General features: G+C 38.7%; 2 protein-coding genes across 2 annotated transcripts in view; both read right to left on the reverse strand.

Moving 5' to 3' along the window:
* ARL9 (ARF like GTPase 9) lies at positions 1 to 14621 on the reverse strand. Its single transcript, XM_028100697.2, has 4 exons — positions 14322 to 14621; positions 10593 to 10755; positions 7716 to 7891; positions 1 to 469 (listed from the first exon to the last, which is right to left on the reverse strand). The coding sequence occupies exons 1-4, from the start codon at positions 14619 to 14621 to the stop codon at positions 290 to 292; spliced, it is 819 nt and encodes a 272-aa protein (XP_027956498.1). The 3' UTR covers positions 1 to 289.
* A 2088-nt stretch (positions 14622 to 16709) lies between these two features.
* SRP72 (signal recognition particle 72) overlaps positions 16710 to 19434 on the reverse strand; it is a 30491-nt gene continuing 27766 nt past the window's right edge. Inside the window, exons 18-19 of the mRNA XM_088021149.1 lie at positions 18732 to 18891; positions 16710 to 18119 (exon numbers count right to left, since the gene is read on the reverse strand). Coding sequence (XP_087877275.1) covers positions 17942 to 18119; positions 18732 to 18891 — 338 coding nt within the window. The 3' untranslated portion in view covers positions 16710 to 17941. The remainder of the gene's footprint in view (positions 18120 to 18731; positions 18892 to 19434) is intronic.

A 19434-nucleotide genomic window follows, 5' to 3' on the forward strand; every position in this document is an offset into this window, starting at 1 on the left:
TCAAAAACTGCAAATGGTTTGAATGCTTACTAATGTTCACTTTAATTTTGTTGATGAAAATCCAAATCCCCCCTGAATATATTATTTTACCAATATTTTTAAAGTTTAAAATCTAAGCAAAGAGAGGCTCTTAATCAATTAACATTATCTTTCTATATATGTCATGCATTAAGAAAATAGGAAATGGCTTATTTTTTATTTGACAGTGGAAACCTTTGGCTTCAAACCTGTCACTCAACACTCCCTAGTGAGATTTAGATTGACAGCTGCACAGCGGGCCTGGGCGTGGTCACTGCATATCTGCAGCCAGGTGTGCAATCAAGTCTTTGGCATCTTGCATGACGGAGGGTATTTCTGAGCCGTTCTCAGTCACTTGGGTTCCAAACAAGAACATCTTCCTGTCATTTCCCACCTCAGACAATGCCAAAGCTTCATGGATATCTGTAATACGATAGGCTGCTTCAAGATCCTTCACCCAGAATAGAAAAAGGATAGGAAAAAGCTGGTTATTTTGCAATCCTTTTGGATAGATACATTTATTATTCTCATTTATTGCTCTCAATGATTCCACCTCTGTTTTAATGTGAAGGATATTGTGACCCCCTTATTATGACCCCAGTGTTTGTCTTTTTTAATCAGAATTACATCAGCAATGGGGCATCTGGCTGGCTTAGTTGGTACAACTCCTGATCTTGGGGTTGTGAGTTTGAGCCCCATATTGGGTATAGAGATTACTTACAAAAAAAAATGAGAGAAAAATAAAGGGCAGCAGAATTATACCAGCAGTTACGAGCTATCATCAAGAAAGAATTTTCAGAATGAAATTAAGCCATTCTATACCTTAATCAGTTTTACAAACACTTTGGTCAATCTGCTTCTATTTTTGTTTTTCCATTTCTTTTTTATTTATCCAAAATCATATTCAATAGGATCAATTTTTTTTATTGAAGTATAGTTGACGTACAATATTACATTAGTTTTCGGTGTACAACACAGTAATTTGACAACTCTATATGTTATTCTATGCTCACCATAAGTGTAGCTACCATCTCTCACCATACAATGCTATTTGATACCATTGATTATATTCAGCATATACCACTATATACACTGTACCTTTCATCCCTGTGACCTATTCATTCCATAACTGGAAGCCTGTATCTCCCATTCCCTTTCACTCCTTTTTGCCCATCCCTCCACCACTTTCCCCTCTGGTAACCATCAGTTTGTTCTCTATATTTATGGGTCTATTTCTCCTTTTTATTTGTTTGTTCTTTTGTTGTCTAGATTCCACATGTAAGTGAAATCATTTGGTATTTGTCTCATTTCACTTAGCATAATACCCTCAGGTCCACCCCTGTTCTCACAAATGGCAAGATCTCATTCTTTTTTATGGTGAGTAATATTCCAAAATATGTAGATATACTACATCTTCTTTATCCATTTACCTGTTGATGGACACTCGGGTTGCTTCCTTATCTTGGCTACTGTAAATAATGCTGCAATAAACACAGGGATGCATATACCTTTTCAAATTGGTGTTTTTGTTTTTAGTTTTTTTTGTATTTTGGGTAAATACTCAGTAATGGAATTATTGGATCACATGGTATTTCTGTTTTTAATTTTATGAGGACCCACCATACTATTTTCCACAGTGCCTATACCAATTTACTTTCTGTCAGCAATGAATGCACAAGGGTCCTTTTTTCACATCCTTACCAACACTTATTTCTTTTCTTTTTGATTCTAGCCATTCTGACAGGTGTAAAGTGATATCTCATTGTGGTTTCGATTTGCATTTTGTTGATGATTAATGGTGTTGAGCGTCTTTCTCATGTGTCTGTTGGACATCTGTATGTCTTCTTTGGAGAAATGTCTGTTCATCGTATCTTCTACCTATTTTTAAATTGGATTATTTGTTTTTTGAATGTTGAGTTGTGTAAGTTCTCTACACATTTTGGATATTAAATCCTTATCAGATATATCATTTGCAAATATTTTTCCCAATCACTATTTGCCTTTTTAAAAAAAGATTTTATTTATTTATTTGGGAGAGAGAGAAATAGCAAGAGAGAGCATGATCAGGGGGAGCAGCAGAGAAGAGGGAGAAGTAGGCTCCCCACTGAGCAGGAAGCCATTTCGGGGCTCCATTCCACAGACCCTGAGGATCTTAAGCCAACTGAACCACGGAGGCGTTCCTTGCCTTTTTGTTTTGTTGATGGATTCCTTTGATGTGCAGAAGCTTTTTATTTTTATGTAGTCCCAAAAGTTTATTTTTGCTTTTATTTCCCTTGCCTCAGGAGACATATCTAGAAAAATGTTTCTGGTGGTATCTGGCTGCAGTTGGTTACATTTCTAGATGTTGGTCATCCCAATATATTGCCTGTCTGAGATCAGAATTCATTTATTCTTAGAGCCTGGAGTAACAGTTTTTTTTAAGATTTTATTTATTTATTTATTTGACAGAGAGAGGCACAGCAGGGAGAGTGGGAGAGGGAGAAGCAGGCTTCCCACGGAGCAGGGAGCCCGATGAGGGGCTCGATCCCAGGACCCTGGGATTATGACCTGAGCCGAAGGCAGACCCTTAACGACTGAGCCACCCAGAGCCAAAGGCAGACTCTTAACGACTGAGCCACCCAGGTACCCCATAGAGCCTGGAGTAACTTTTGAACAGTGTTAATGGATCCAGTAACCTGTGTACAATGTCTCAAGGTAATAAATTCACTGATAGAATTGGAGAGGAAGAAAATACAAGGAGAATGTTCAATAAAAAGAGGGCTTCCTTGTAGTGATAAAAGCACATTAGGGATAGGGGTGCCTGGCTGGCTCAGTCATTAGAGCATGGAACTCTTGATCACAGGTTCATGAGGTGGAGCCCCACATTGGATGTAGAGTCTACTTTAAAAAAAGAAGAAGAAGAAGAAGAAGAAGAAGGGGCATTAGCCTTTGGCTCAGGTCATGATCCCGGAGTCCTAGAATGGAGCCCCACCTTGGGTTCCTGCTAGCAGGGAGTTTGTTTCTCCCTCTGCCCCTCCCCCCACTCATGCTCGTGCGCGCTCTCTCTCTCTCACTCTCACTTGCCCACCATGCATCTTTTGTGATCACAATGCTATGAAACTAGATATCAACCACAAGAAAAAAAAAATCTGGAAAGAGCACAAATAGATGGAGGCTAAATAACATGCTACTAAAAATGAGTGGGTCAACCAAGAAATAAAAAATTACATGGAGAAAAATGAAAATGAAAACACAACGGTCAAAAATGTTTGGGACACAGCAAAGGCAGTTCTAAGAGGGAAGTTTATAGCAACACAGGCCCACCTCAAGAAGCAAGAAAAATCTCAGATAAACAAACTACCTGTACACATAAAGGAGCTTTAAAAAGAACAAAACTGCAAACTAGCATAAGGAAGGAAATAATAAAGACTGGAACAGAAATAAATGACATGGACACTAAAAAAAAAAAAACAAACAAACAAAACCAAACCAAAACAAAACAAAAACCAATAGAACAGATCAATGAAACCAGAAGCTGGTTCTGCGAAAAGATTAACAAAATTGATAAACCTTTAGCCAGACTCATAAAGAGAGAGGGAGAGAGAGAACTCAAACAAAATAAAAAACAAGAGGAGAAATAACAACTGACACCACACAAATACTAATGATTGTAAAAGAATGTCATGAAAAATTATATGCCAACAAATTGGACAACCTACAAGAAATGGATAAATTCCTAGAGACATATAACTCCCAAAACTGAATCAGGAAGAAATAAAAATTTGAACAGACCAATACCAGCAATGAAATCAAATCAGTAATCAAAAAACTCCCAACAAAAAAAAGTCCAGGGCCATATGGCTTCACAGGTGAATTCTACCAAACATTTAAGGAAGAGTTAATACCTATTCTTCTCAAAATATTTCAGAAAACAGGAAAATTTCCAAATTCATTCTATGAGGCCAGCATTACACTGATACCAAAACCAGAGAAAGACACCACAAAAAAGAGAACTACAAGCCAATATCTCTGATGAACATAGATGCAAAAATCCTCAACAAAATATTAGCAAACAGAATCCAACAATACATTAAAAAATATATTCACCACGATTAAGTGGGATTTATTCCTGGGATGCTAGAGTGGTTCAATATTTGCAAATCAAGCAACATGATACATCACATCAATAAAAGAAAGGATAAAAACCATATGATCATTTCAATAGTTGCAGAAAAAGCATTTGACAGTGTAATTAATCCACTCATGATAAAAAACCGTCCACAAAGTAGGTTTAGAGAGAACATACCTCAACATAATAAAGACCTTATATGAAAAACCCTGAGCTAACATCATACTTAATGAGGAAAAACTGAGAGTTCTCCCCTAAGGTAAGGAACAAGACAAGGATGTCCACTCTCACCACTATTATTCAACATAGTACTAGAAGTCCTAGCCACAGCAATCAGCCAAGAAATTTAGCAAGTAATTTGGGTTAGTAAGGAAGAAGTCAAACTTTCACTATTTGCATATGACATGGCACTATTATAGAAAACCCTAAAGACTCCACCAAAAAACTACTAGAACTGATAAATGAATTCAGTAAATTTGCAAGATACAAAATCAATGTACAGAAATCTGTTGCATTTCTATATGCTAATAATGAAGCAGCAGAAAGAGAAATTAAGAAAAAATCTCATTTATAATGGCACCAAAAATAATAAAATACCTAGGAATAAACCTAACCAAGGAGGCAAAAGACGTGTATTCTGAAAACTATGAAACTTTGTTGAAAGAAATTGAAGACAACACAAGGAAATGGAAAGACATCCCATGCTCATGGATTGAAAGAACAAAGATCGTTAAAATGTCTATACAACCCATAGCAATATACAGATTTAATGCAATAGCTATCAAAATACCAACAGCATTTTTCACAGAACTAGAACAAACAATCCAAAAATTTGTATAAAACCAAAAAAGACCCCAAAAAGCCAAAGCAATCTTGAAAAAGAAAAACAAAACTGGAGGTAGCACAATTCTAGACTTCAAGTTATATTACAAAGCTGTAGTAATCAAAACAGTATGGTACCGGCACAAAAACAGACACACAGATCAACAGAACAGAGTACAAAGCCCAGAAATAAACTCACAATTATATGGTCAATTAAGCTAGGACAAAGGAAGCAAGAATATGTAATGGGAAAAACAAGTGGTGTTGGGAAAACAGGACAGCAACATGCAAAAGAATGAAACTGGACCATTTTCTTACACAATAATGAAAACAAACTAAAAATGGATTAAGGACTTAAATGTGAGATCTGAAACCATAAAAATTCTAGAAGAGACACAGGCAGTAATTTCTCTAAAACTGGTCATAGCAACATCTTTCTAGATATGTCTGCTGAGGCAAGGGAAACAAAAGCAAAAATAAACTATTGGAAGTATATGAAAATAAAAAGCTTCTCCACAACAAAAACCAAACAAAAAACAACCAACAAAATTAAAAGACAAGCTACTGAATGGGAGAAGATATTCACAAATGACATATCCAATAAAGAATTAGGATCCAAAATATATAAAGAACTTATACAACTCAAAACACACACACAAAAAACAAATAATCCAATTAAAAAACGGACAGAAGACATGAACAGACATTTTTTAAAGAAGACATACAAATGGCCAACAGACACATGAAAAGATGCTCAAATCATTCATCATCAGGGAAATGCAAATCAAAACCACAATGAGTTATCACCTCACACATTTCAGAATGGCTAAAATCAAACCCACAAGAAATAACAAGTGTTGGTGAGGATGTGGAAAAAAAGGAACCCTCGTGCACTGTTGGTGGGAATGTAAACTGGTGCAGCCATTGTGGAAAACAGTTCCTCCAAAGATTAAAAACAGAACTACCCTGGGACGTCTGGCTGGCTCAGTCAGTAGAGCATGTGACCCTTGATCAAAGTCATGAGTTCACGCCCCACACTGGGTGTAGAGTTTACTTAAAAAAAAAAAAAAAAAAAAAAAGAACTCCCCTATAATCTAGTAATCACACTACTGGTATTTTCCCAAAGAATAAGAAAACACTAATTCAAAGGGATATATGCACCCCTGATCTAGTAAAACTGAATACGTACAAATCCAGAAACCTAGCAATTCCTCTCTTAGGTGTATGCACTAGAGAAATGTTGATACACATCTACAAGGAGACACATACATGAAGATTCACTGCGGCACTGTTTAGAACAATAAACAACTGGAAATAACCCAAACACCCAGCAGGAAAACGGTAAAATTATGGTATATTCATGCAATGGAATACCATATAGCTCACTTACATGTACCATGGTCTTTGTAGTTTGTGGTATTTAAGATGCTGAAGTTCAAAACAAAACAAAACAAAAGCTCCAGCCTTTCTTTTCAATATAATCTGCAGGACTAGCTTCCATGCTGAACTGTAACATAGGCTCCTCCTTTAGGTCATCATTTGTTAACTACTTAGTTTACTGCCATAAGCATTCACCCTTAGAAGTAGTGGAAGAATCAAGTTCCCTAATGATTGGCAATTTTAGCAATTGAAGGAGGGGCTTTAGTATTACAATACTATAGATGTTTAATTTTTTTAACTTTTTTTATTGTGGTAAAATACACACAACAAAATTTACCATCTTAATCATGTATGAGTGTACAGTTCAGTACATTCACACTGTTGTGCAACCATCCACCTCCAGAAGTCTTTTCATCTTGCAAAACTGAAACTCTGTACCCACAAAGCAATAACTCCCATTTCTCCTTCCCCCAACCCAAGGCAACCATCACCAATATAAACTCTGTGCGCATTGAACAGTGACCCTTCTCCTCTCCTTCCATTCTCCAGTAACCTCAAATCTACTTTCTGTCTCTATGAATTTGACAATTCTAGGTACCTCATGAACGTGGAATTATACAATATTAGTTGTTTCATTGCTGGCTTATTTCTCTTAGCATAATGTCCTTAAGGTTTATCCATATCACAACATGTGTCAGAATTTCCTTTTGTAAGGCTGAATGATACTCCATTGTATGTATATATCACGTTTTGTTTATCCATTCATCCACGGAGGGACACTTGGGTTACTTCTACCTTTTGACTATTGTGAACAATTCTGCTGTGAACATGGATGTATGAGTATCTGTTTGAGTTCCTGCTTTCAATTCTTTTGAGTATATACCCAGACGTGGAATTGTTGGATCATATGTGAGTTCCATTTTTAATTTTTTAAGGAACTGCCATGCTGTTTTCTAAAGTGGCTGCACCATTTTACATTCCCAACGACACTGTACAGGGTTCCAATTTCTCCATGGTTGTTTAATATTTTTTATGTATGTGAAATAAATTCAGGTCAGGCTAAGTGATCTAAAGCAAACTATTTCTTTATGTATGGTAGACACTCAAATATTTTGTTGAAATCAATTCAACCATGAGTAAATGTTTATTGAATTAAATTCAATGCATATTTGTTGAATTTCTACTGTGCTTGTTCAGTTTAAGGGACACAAAGATGAATGATGGTCTTTATTCTCAAGGAGTTTATAATCTAGGAGATCTTATAAGTATAAACTAAACTGAACATACAGCATATTTTTAAATATCTAGCTATTAAAAGTAGACAATTCTATTTCTTTTAGTAATAATAAAATTATTGAGTAAAATTTGTATTTGCCCAAATTCTGACCTGTTTGTTTGCAAACACAACCAGAGGAAGGATTGGGTTTGTTCCGATTAATTGATGAAGGTGTTTCTTGGCTTCAGGTAATCTGTTGTGATCGGCTGAATCCACCACAAAGATTAGCAGCAATCCTCTGGACAGGTACATTTCCCAGTAGGAACGGAAAGGTTCACTGCCACCAACTACAGAGAAGAGTAGAGAAAGAAGACACCAAAAAACATTGCAGAAGCATCCACTGAGGAAAGGCACTTTTAGATAATTTCCAAACATTGGGCAGGTGTTCTGATAAAATGCCACTGTGTTAGAGTGTACCCAATTCTGAGAATGGCCAGAGACATGTTCCTAGGAGAATGGCTGGTGGGAATATTTACCCTCCATAAGTGGTTCAATCATTCTGGGACACAAAGACTCAGCATAAAGACACTAGATCCACTACAGTGGATACAGTGGATACCCCCTGATCTGTAACTCATAGCGGCCATGGGGGCCACTGCTTATCACTTAAGCTCAGAAAATGGGAATATGTTACTAAAATAATTCAGGGTGAGAGGTTAAAACACACCTTTCTCCAAAATAAGTTTTAAATAGACTGAATTCACTGGCCAGCCTCACTTGCACCATCTTTTTCCTTTGTCAAAACCCCAGAACTAATTTCTCCTCTTAACGTTGCACTAAGATTTAATAGGATCCGGTGGGCATTTAAGAATACTTGCCTCAGAAAAAAAATGCCTTTGGATTATTTCATTCTGCTGATTCTCCCCAGAAGAAACTTACTGGTAATGATAATAATATATACACAATGAATTTAGTTTTTATTTTTCTCCTAGAACGAGGCTGGCAACTATGGCCCACAGTCTAAATCTGGCCCACTGCCTATTTTTGTACAGCCCAGGAACAAAGAATGGATTTTACATTTTTAAATGTTGGGGGGAAAAAAAAAGAAAGAATAACATTTCATGACACAGGAACATTATATCACATTTGGATTTCAGTGTCTCCAATAACTGTTTATAAGAACATAGACGTGGACTTGTTCACATATTGTCTATGGCTGCTTCCAAACTACAACCGAGTTTAGTAGCTACATAGAGACCATGAGGCCTCCAAAGCCTAAATTATTTACTACCTAGCCCTTTACAGAAAAAGTTTGAAGACCTTTGTTTTAGGAATTTAACAAAAACATTTAAAATACTACTGGGAAAGTGTCTCGATTTGTCTGTCCTTTGTTTTCCTTTTACAGAGCTAGACTAATTCCCTAAAGTATTTTGTGTTATTCACTTTTTAAAAGAATGTTGTGTAATCTTCTAAGTAATTCATATGGTTTTAACATATTTAGTTTAAGCATGAATGAACATTTGGGTTGTTCCTCAACTTTTTTTGTGACATCATGACATTTCACCTATATAGGGATTTTTATCTTTTTGTTATTAACTTCTAACTTAATTGCAATGTATTCAAAGAACATGGTTTGTATGATGCCCCTTCTCTCAAAAATTTGTTAACACTTGCTGTATAGTCCACCAGGTGGTCAATTTTGGTAAATGTTCCATGAGTCCTTGAGAAGAACACATATTTTAGCTTTGGGATGTAGATAAAATTGTCTAATTGAACAATCTTATATTGTCCATTGGATGAAACTTGTTGACTGTGTTCAAATTCTCTGTATCTTTGCTGATTTTTTTCCTCTTTGATTCTATTAATAATTGACAATATGTTGAAATCCCTCACTCCAATGGTAGATATGTTTATTTTTTTCTCTAGTTGGATTCTCCCTTTCTTTTCATTCCTTTGTTCCTTCCTTCCTTTCTTTTCACTTTCTATATTTTGAGACTATTTTCTTAGCTATCTATTTGGTTAAAATCATTATTTCTTTTAGAGCTTCTGAACAAATTAAAACCTCTATTCCTGATTTTGTTGTTAGCTGAAAGATTTGCCTACACGTTGACCAATTTCTCTGCCCATATTTTCTTTTTGTAACTGGATGAAAGCAAAAATAAAAAGGTGATTACAGTAATCTAAGGGAGAGACGGTGTAGGTTCCAACTGAAATAGGTGCAGTAGGAAATGATATAGCTGATGAATTCAAGCTTTGTTTAGAGGTAGAAAAATTCATAGTGTTTTATTTGTGGACTGGAGTTGGGGTGCAAAAGGAGACATTAAGGGTGACTCCTAATTTTCTGGCTTGAGTAACATGATAGGTGAGGAACCATTTACTGAGCAGTAGATTATAGGGAAAGCAACAGTTATGGAGATAAATGAAGCACTTTGTTTTGACCATTCTAGGTTTGAGAGTCCAAATTAGATATCCAGGTGAAGATGTCAGATGACATTTGGATATGCTTGGGCTGGATAGATAAATTTGGGAGTCATTAGCATAGAGACAGTATTTAAGGCCAACAGGATGGAGGAAATCATCCAAAGAGAGAATGTAAAGAACAGAATCTAATGCAACTTTGGGGAATAGCAATATTTAGAGAGGGGGTGACTCCATTACTACTTTAGCGTAGAGACTTCTGGGCTGCCCTCTGGTTACAAAAAGAGGTTTGGGGCTTGTTTATAGTTGCATTTGCAGAGAAGGAATTATGTTGTATTTACTTAGATTGAATGTTTATTGGGGGTAGTAAGGGAAGAGAGGCTATTATAGGAGGGGGTGCTATAGCCTTCCTTGCAGCTCCCTTGTATGCCAGCCCTGAAAAAAGGAGGAAATAAGAATAGAAAGTGATTTCCTCCACAGTGCACTATTAAACTATATATGCATTCTAAAAGCATAGGAAAACCTGACCCAGTGTCACTTTTCATAAGGGTGCAATGTTGCTAACAGTATGGCTGGCTTAAGGTATAACAAGATAAGCCTATCCTGTTACTAATGAGAAAGAGGGCTTACTCTCCAGAAACTCCATCTGGCTATCTTCAGTGTTGATGCACACTGCATTGAAACCTTGGGTGGGTGCCACGCTGTGCTGGACTCTGTTTAAAGCTAGAGAGTGCAGAACACTGGTTTTTCCTGCTCCATCCAGGCCCAACACAAGGATCTGCTTATTTTTCTCCTGTGAAAACAAAAGACAAATCAATAAACCTATGCGACCAGGGCCTTGTTTTCCTGGCTCCTGGCAGTGTGCCTGCCTGTGATAGGACCCAATAATAATTGTGAAATTGTAAACCAGAACAAAACTTCACAGAACATTTAATATGTCTAGGAGCACCTGGCTGGCTCAGTTGGTAGAGCATGGGACTCTTGGTCTTGGGGTCATGAGTTCAAGCCCCATGTTGGGCATAGAGCTTACTTAAAAAAAATTTAATAGATCTAGAACAAACTGTACCAAACAGTTTGTATTTTATAACCAACCATTAGTTATGTGGTATTAATCATACCACATCCCTCCATCCCCCAACTAGAATGATGGTGATTAATCTATTAAATATAGACTTCATATATTTATATATATATATATCAGGATTTATAGGAGGTGCCATAGATCACAGGATCAATTTTCAGACTTCACTTTGCTTCTTGAGTTCATGTCCACTGGGAATTGCTCCAGAATTCAGTTTGTTGTTTGGGATCTTGGGACCTCTATGGTTCATGTACTGACTATGCCATCCAGCATGTAAGCACCTAAAGTCTCATATTATTGATCTGTTTTCTTTTCCTAATTGGATCACTAACTAGATTAAAAAACTTTAGGGCAAGTGAGTACTTTTTAATATAAGTATCATGATTAAATGAAAAGGCTACGGTTATAGAAATTGTTAAACAGGTTCCTATCACAAATGAACATCTTTTTTAGAACCTGATGTTAAAACCTGTTGAACTTGACATAAACTTTAGAAAGAAGCATTCCGCCAACATACCAGACTTAGAAATTTTTATGACAAGTGATTGAGAGACAAGAAGGGCAGGCTGGTATGAAACGTTCAAAGGGCTCAGAAAAGTGGCTTTTAGGGTGCAAAATTTAAAGTGAACAGTAATAAATGACCAACAATACAGACAGATTACCCATGGGAATTCAATTCTATTTCCCAAACTGCCTACTGAAGAAGTTTCTCATGCACAAAAACACCAGTAATTATCTTCAATGACATTGGTTTGGAAATAATAATCTTTTACATTTGTACTTGAACACTAAATATTGACATTAGATTTAGACTGGGTTTCTAATAGAAAGTTAATTTTTTTCACTATCCCACTTTTTCTGAAAATAAGATCTATGTTAAAGTAAGATGTTTGAAGATCTGCTCTAATAGGGTTGTATAGAGAGCATGATTTATGAAAACTGTCTTTTGAATAACAGAATTAGAAAAAGTACATGTCTGTTTTTGGAGTTCTTGATGGCTCAAAGCAAATGGTATTTCCATAGTTATTTTCTTTTTCTTTTTTTTTTTTTAAGATTTTATTTACTTATTTGACAGAGAGAGATGCAGTGAGAGAGGGAACACAAGCAGGGGGGAGTGGGAGAGGGACAAGCAGGCTTCTCGCTGAGCAGGGAGTCCAATGTGGGGCTTGATCCCAGGACCCTAGGATCATGACCTGAGCCAAAGGCAGATGCTTAACGACTGAGCCACCCAGGCGCCCCTCCATAGTTATTTTCTATCTTCATCCCCATTCCCTCCCATCTGCATCTAAACATTATAGTGTCATTCTGGGACTGTGGTGGTGAGGAAGAAGGACTTCATTGATAGAGAATACTTCGTAGAATGATTTAAATTGCATGCTTTAAAGCAAAGTTGAGCCCAAGAAATGGCTGTAGGGTGTGGATTGTGTCCCCCTTACTGTCTCTACCATTGGCCCCACTTAAGGCTACCCCAACATATTTTATCAATTCCAAGATGCACTCCTTCCCCCATTTTAACCTCTCCAAAATGAGAGTTTTACAATTCATGTTTTGTTTTGTTTTTTTTTTGAGAAAGAGAGCGCGGGCTGTGGGGTTAGGGGAAGGGGCAGAGGGAGGGAGAGAGAATCTCAAGAAGACTTCTGGCTGAGTGCAGAGCTCCAGGTGGGACTTGATCTCAGGACTCTGAGATCATGACCTGAGCCGAAATCAAGAGTGGGATGCTTAACCGACTGAGCCACCCAAGTGTCTGGGTATGTCATATTTTGATCGGCAGCACTTTTTTTTTCTTTCTCAGTGGTGCTAAAATAATGATATCTGAGATCCTATGAAATATTGTGAGTAAAAACAATTCCCTACTCTCTTTCCAACCACATGCCTGTCCTTACTCTACCCTGTCTAGGAACTCTGCAGTCACTGATGCTTACATTTTATTTTTTAGCAAAACACATGCTAAAATACATGCTTTCTCATGTTTATCATCTCTTAAGGAAAGCTAGGATTACCGTTAAGCCAAAAGTTCTGACACAATTTGTGATTTTGAACACCACAGTTCCCTGTCAATAGTCATTCTTTTAACAATATATGGATCTATAATAATCTGTGCTCTACCAGAGATCAAATCGCAGTTAATTCAAATTGTTTAGGGGTGCCTGGGTGGCTCAGTCGTTAAGCCTCTACCTTTGGCTCAGGTCATGATCCCAAGGGTCATGATCCCAGAGCCCCGCACTGGGCTTCCGGCTCTGCGGAGAGCCTGTTTCTCCCTCTCCCCCTCCCCCTGTTTGTGTTCCCTCTCTCGCTGTCTCTCTGTCAAATAAATAAAATCTTAAAAAAAAAAAAAATTCAAATTGTTTAGAACCAGAAAGCACCTGTGAGCTCAGGAACTCCAGGAGCAAGAAGCTTATTAAGCTAATCCAAACAATGCCTGTTTTTTCTTTCTTTTTATCCTCCACCCCCTCAATTTTTTCACTGTGGTAAAATACACATAATATAAAATTTACCATCTTACCCATTATTAAGCATACAACTCAGTGGTATTAAATACATTCATGATGCTGTGCAGCCATCACCACCATCCATCTCCCTAACTCTTCATCTTGTAAAACTGAAACTGCAGTCACTACCATTCTCTCTCCCCTCAGCCTCAGGCAACCACCAATTCTACTCTACGATTCTGACCACTCTAGGTACCTCACATAAATAGTACCATAGGTATTCCTTTTTGTAACTGCAGTGCCTGGTTTCTGAGACCTCTCAGTTAAAACTTTGTGACCGTCCCTCTGGGCGCTGGTAGCCGGAAAACAATGGAAGCAGTAACCACGGAGAAGGTTCAGCCCTCACACACATCTGCACGAATTCAGGAACCCTGCACTACGGAAAGGAGTCGGAGAGCCCGAGGGCGGCGAGGGCTCGGGGCTGGTTTCGGCACTGTAGGCGGGGTGTGCGCCAGCGCTGAGCGCTGCACAAAGACTGGGCCCGAGAAGGGCCGCTTCCGCCCCGTGCACACCAACCAGGACCTCTTCTTCCTCACCGCTGCCCCGCCCGAGGGTGGACGCAGGGCCGGGTTAGGAGTGAGGGTAAGCCAGGTGACAGGGAGAAGGGGCTAGCGACGGGTCTTGCGAAGCTTGGCACACCTCCTTACAAATCCACAGATTAAATGCCCTCAAAGGAGGGCTGATTCCCTCCCGCGCAGGTCGGGGCCTCGGACGTAACAGAGCCGGCGGCGCTCGGGCCTGACCGCCCCCAGCGGCCTTGGAGAGCGGGTCGGGGCACGCGTCCCTTACCGGCGGCTCCAGCGGGGGCTTCGTCAAGGCGCTGTTGTCCTTCTCTTTCTCTTCTTTTCCCTTAAGTTGTTCCTTCTCTTTCTCGGTCTCCCGCTCTTTCCTCTTTTCCTCCTCTTTACAGTTACTTTTCTCCTCCTTTCCCTTTTCTTTTCCCTTAATTTTCTCCTTCTCCACCTCCTTCTTTTTCTCTTTCTCCTTTCCTTTCTCTTTCTCCTCCTTTCCTTTTTCCCGAATTTTCTCTTTCTCTGGCTCCTTCCCCCTCTTCACCTTCCCCTTCTCCATCACCTTTCCCTTCTCCATCCCCACCGCCCCAATTTCCTTCACTCTTTCCGCGCGCCCGCGCGCTGGAGCCTGGGCCTTGGGTCCCGGCGCCTTGGGTCCCGGCAGGTGTGGCCCCCGTGACGGCGAAGGGTGGAGACGTAGGTCCACGCGGCGCAAACAACACCCGCAGTCAACTGCGCGGCCGAGGCCAGTCCCCCGGCGCGCTGGGTGCCGCGGGGCATCTGACCCCCGCTAGCGGGGGTCTGCGGCGCAACGGACTCGCCGAGCCCGGGGCGGGGGAGGGGAGATAGCGGAGGGAGGTAGGGGAAGCGTTGACCCAGGGAGGTGGGGAGGCCCAGCCGCGGGAGTTGGGAGAGACCCGCGGGACTGATCTTCCGGGTAGGAAAACGCCCCAGGCGACCCCTCCTCCGGAGGTCGCACTATGGCCCCGATTCCCTTGTGCTGGCGCAGTGTCTCCGAAAGGCCTTCCATGCCAGCCCAGTTCCTAGCGTGTCACCACTCCCACATCATCCTAGTGCCGCCCGGCCCTCGAGTCTCCCATCGGAAGCACACTTCGGAAGCCAGCGTCCAGAGCGTCCCAGAGGTTTCCCCGCCTCTCCCAGCCAGTAATCACAAGCCTGAAAAGTGAAGTCGGGTATCTTCCCGCCCTCCGTCCCGTGTGAACTCCACTAGGAGTGTCTAGAGGCCGCTATTCAGGATGCTTAAGAGAAACATTGGGCTCCCTGCTTAGCAGGGAGTCCGCCTCTCCCTCTGACCCTCCCTCCTCTCATGCTCTCTTTCTCTCATTCTCTCTCTCTCAAATAAATAAAATCTTTAAAAAAAATTAAAAAAGAAACATGAACAGTTCCCTTATTTTAAATTCCCGCTACATGTCATTTAAACAAAATTACCTGGTGATTAAATTAGTAGTCCACCAGGAACATAGATACTAGTAATGATAGGTATTAAACAACTACAACTAAACAAAATAGTCACGAACAATGATCCCGTATGTAGCAAATTAGGTAACCCAGGGGCTTTTCAAAGGTGGTGTTAACATTTCTTAAACTGGTTGAAAAGTATAGGGATGGTTCTTTTTATTATTTTGTTAAACTGCTCTCAAGAATATATTTCACAATCTAATGAAATTACCTTAATGCAATAAACTGACTCTCTTTCATCAGATCTACTGTTCAGATAGGCTTGTAAGGAACAGTGAATAATAGGCTTGAGTGATGTAAATGTTTAAGGTTAGCAGTTTACAAGCAGCCTTGAAAATGCTGTGGTTAAAATGTTTACTCAATTTGTTTATAAACACATATGAACATGATGAACTGTCAGTGAAGTTACAAATGGATTCTCTCGGGTTCCATCAGATTAGGTCCGAAGCTTTGTGGGAGGGACAAGAAACAATTTTAGATATTTAGCCTAAAAAATTCTTAGGTATACCAACCAGGAAGTCCTCAATAAAATGCCAAAACCCAAAACACCTTAATCCATACTCACTGCTAGAATATTTTATTTTAAAATGTACCACAGTGAATGGATGTATCCATATTGGCTTTTATAAATGTACACACACACAAAGTATATGTCCTTGATTAAAGACCTGTCCAAAAGAAGAAATAATTACTAGAAAATTAATGTAGATGCTTATACTTCAATTGACAATTATAACTTATTTAAATTGAGGTTTCAGTTGCTTAGTAATGACTGGTAATAACAATGGCTAGTAATTACAATGACTAAATAGAGAAATGTAACTTTCACTCTTGGTGCCTTGGGTCAAAATTTTCAACGATGGATAACTTTCACCAAAATTCTCAGTTAACCTAAATATGATTATCCTTCACCACAGAAATTTAATGGAATCCTAAATAACAAATTTACGAACAATTATTTCTGTAATGGGGTATATATTCAGAAGGAATAAGTACAATACTCTTATCAAAAGATTATTCTCTAAGCTCAAAAAGTATTATGTCATAATAAGTCATTCATATATAAGAGGATCGTCTCTTGTTTAGGTGTTACTGCAGATTCTGATTAGGCAGCACCACATTTCTTACTCTTGTAAAGGAGGAAAGCCTTTTAAAAAATACCTTTGAAGAAGTTTCAATAGATATGTTCAGAGTCAAACACAGCAGCACTTTATTAAAAAGGACAAAGTAATATGATCACAAGGAAATACTCAAAGTCTAAATTCAATGCTATCTTGGGCAGCACAAAATGAATACTAACAAAGGTGGCATCCCAGTGTGCCTGTCTCACAGCTGTTCAATGGGAAAGTGGCTTGCAAGCAAGGAAGACCAGAGCAACACTGATACCAGACTGTACAATACTTCATTACTTTGAGAAGGGTAATGAATAGTTGTACCCCAAATGACAAAGGTGAGTCATTTTAGTATCTATTAACTGGGCCAAACAGTTAAGTTCTAATACTGCCCACTACTGAACTCTGAAGGATTTCCTCTCTACCTCAGAAGTCAATGTTCACGTTCTTGACAGGGCCATTAAATCTTTCTGACTGAGACACTCCAAACCCATCTGACTTCAGAACACTGGGTCTAAGAGTCAACTTCTTACAACATTGATACATTTTCCTTGAGTTAATAGTGCTAAATCAGCATAATGTCATCATAATCTGAAAACAATACAGGGTGCAAAGGAGTCCTAATTTACATATATGTGTGTGTGTATATGTACATACACACACATTTCGTTACTACATATATATAGTATCCCATACTCCAGGATCACACGACAGAGAATTTATAGTTAAAATTGATCATGACATTTACTTTAGTTTTCCTGTGGTCATTCATGTAACGAAGTGAAGAACACCAGTGTATTAATAAGGTCCCTTTTATCACATGATATTTCTAAGCAGATATTTGGAACGCTCAGAAGATTCCACTTTCAGTCTCCTAAGGCCTCCTAAGACATAATTTAAAGTGGGATTTGCTAGGAACAAGTTATCTTCGGACTCGAGTTTAAACAGAAGTAGGTTCTGTTTAAATCCTAGGAAACTTTGGGTAACATGCCTTGTTTGTGAAACTTTGAAAAAACACCAGATCACAGCACACAAAGAGAAAGAATGCAACAGAGATCAAGGTGGGAAAATGCCCCATTATTTTGAGTCCTTATCATCTGTGCAAAGCTAGGTGGTACAAGCAGGCCAAATCTGACTAGGCAGAGGTTGAGGAAGATATTTTCCTGTGTGACAACACACAAGAAAATCATTTCATGAAAATGTGGGGATGGGAAAGGGAGTAGCTCTGTGCTTCTTGCTGTGTTACCTTTATTATGTTCTTAGTGTCAGTGAGACTAAAAATACCCTGCAAACAAGAATGTTCTAATCACCAGCCACCTTTTCCTCCTTTCTTCTTTTTCTGCTGCTGTTTCTTTTTTGTTGCTGGAGCCCCTGCAGGTTTCTGGTGTCTTGGGGGTATGATATTACTTGTAGATGCAGATGCTGTTGCTGCGCTGCCGGGTCTTGGGGAGGTTGGTGGGCTGCTCACAGTTTTACTGGCATCCCTGAAATCAGATCAGGAGAGTGCTGGTCATTCATATATTCAACAAAGGAAAAAACTATAAAAACACATGTACGTGGATTTCACTTTCTACTCCTAACAATCTCCCACACATATTGTTTCTTTTAAAGTGGGCTCCCCAACTTCCTATCCATTTTTCTTCTAAATACAACATTTACTGCTTTACAAAGAAAAAGTAATATATGGTTCACGCCAATTTTAGAAAGTGTAGGAAAAAAAAATTTAAATGACTCATAATCCTACAATGTAAGAATAACTTCAGTAACATTTTTAATACTTCTTCCTAATCATCTTATTTATAGTATCTATTGTTCTTTATACTCAGCTGAATGACTCAGTGTATTTAGGTTCCTTTTGAAGATACTGGAATCCTAATATTTACGATACAATTCTATAATCCTAATATTTACAATATAATCAAACCAAATTTTCTTTCCTTTACATAAGCATATTGGCAAAACACTTAATAAAGATATCTGACTGTATTCCTTATACTTGAAATACATTTTAAAAATTCTTACTAATGATCCTGAGTCCATGTGAGAAAGAATCAACCTATGCTCTGAGTGACTTCAACTGAGCAGCAACGACTTACAGTTCAGATGAAGCTCCTGCAGTTGCTCCCTGGGTCCCTTTTCCAATCTGATCCTTCTTTTTACCCTTCTTTCTCCCCCGGTAGTAAGAACGTTCTCGCATTGGTAGCCATCTTTCTGGATCTGGGGTCACCTTTGGGTCATAATTCTTAGGCAGTTTTCCTGTGTAATAAGTGTTAAAGAAATGAGATATGTCTATAATGGTTTCAAGATAGTTTGCTTAAAGAATGTGTCCAAGGCCTGGGAATAAATAACATTAAAACTGAAATAAGTTCATCTGAGAAAGTTTTATTTGTATAATCTAGCCAGGGAAAAGACCTTATTAAGCATGATACAAATTTCAGAAGCTATAAAGGAAAAGATTTCACATATGTATTAAAAAAAATTTTTTTTTAAGTTTTATTTATTTTTAAGTAATCTCTGTACCTAACATGAGGCTCAAACAACCCTAAGATCAGGAGTTCTGACTAAGCCAGCCAGGTGCCCCTATATAAAAAATGTTTAATTTCATTTGGTAAGAGATACATTTTTAAGAGAAATAACAAAAAAATATTTGCATACTATATAACAGAGTGGACTGATATTCTTAATATAGAAAGAGGTCTTAATAATCAATAGATAAGGGCGCCTGGGTGGCTCAGTTGGTTAAACCGCTGCCTTCGGCTCAGGTCATGATCCCAGGGTCCTGGGATCGAGCCCCACATC

The sequence above is a fragment of the Eumetopias jubatus genome, unplaced genomic scaffold (genome assembly GCF_037043125.1).
Source record: "Eumetopias jubatus isolate StellerSeaLion01/CBP00866 unplaced genomic scaffold, mEumJub1_p1.0 scaffold_2, whole genome shotgun sequence".
Lineage (NCBI taxonomy): Eukaryota > Metazoa > Chordata > Mammalia > Carnivora > Otariidae > Eumetopias > Eumetopias jubatus.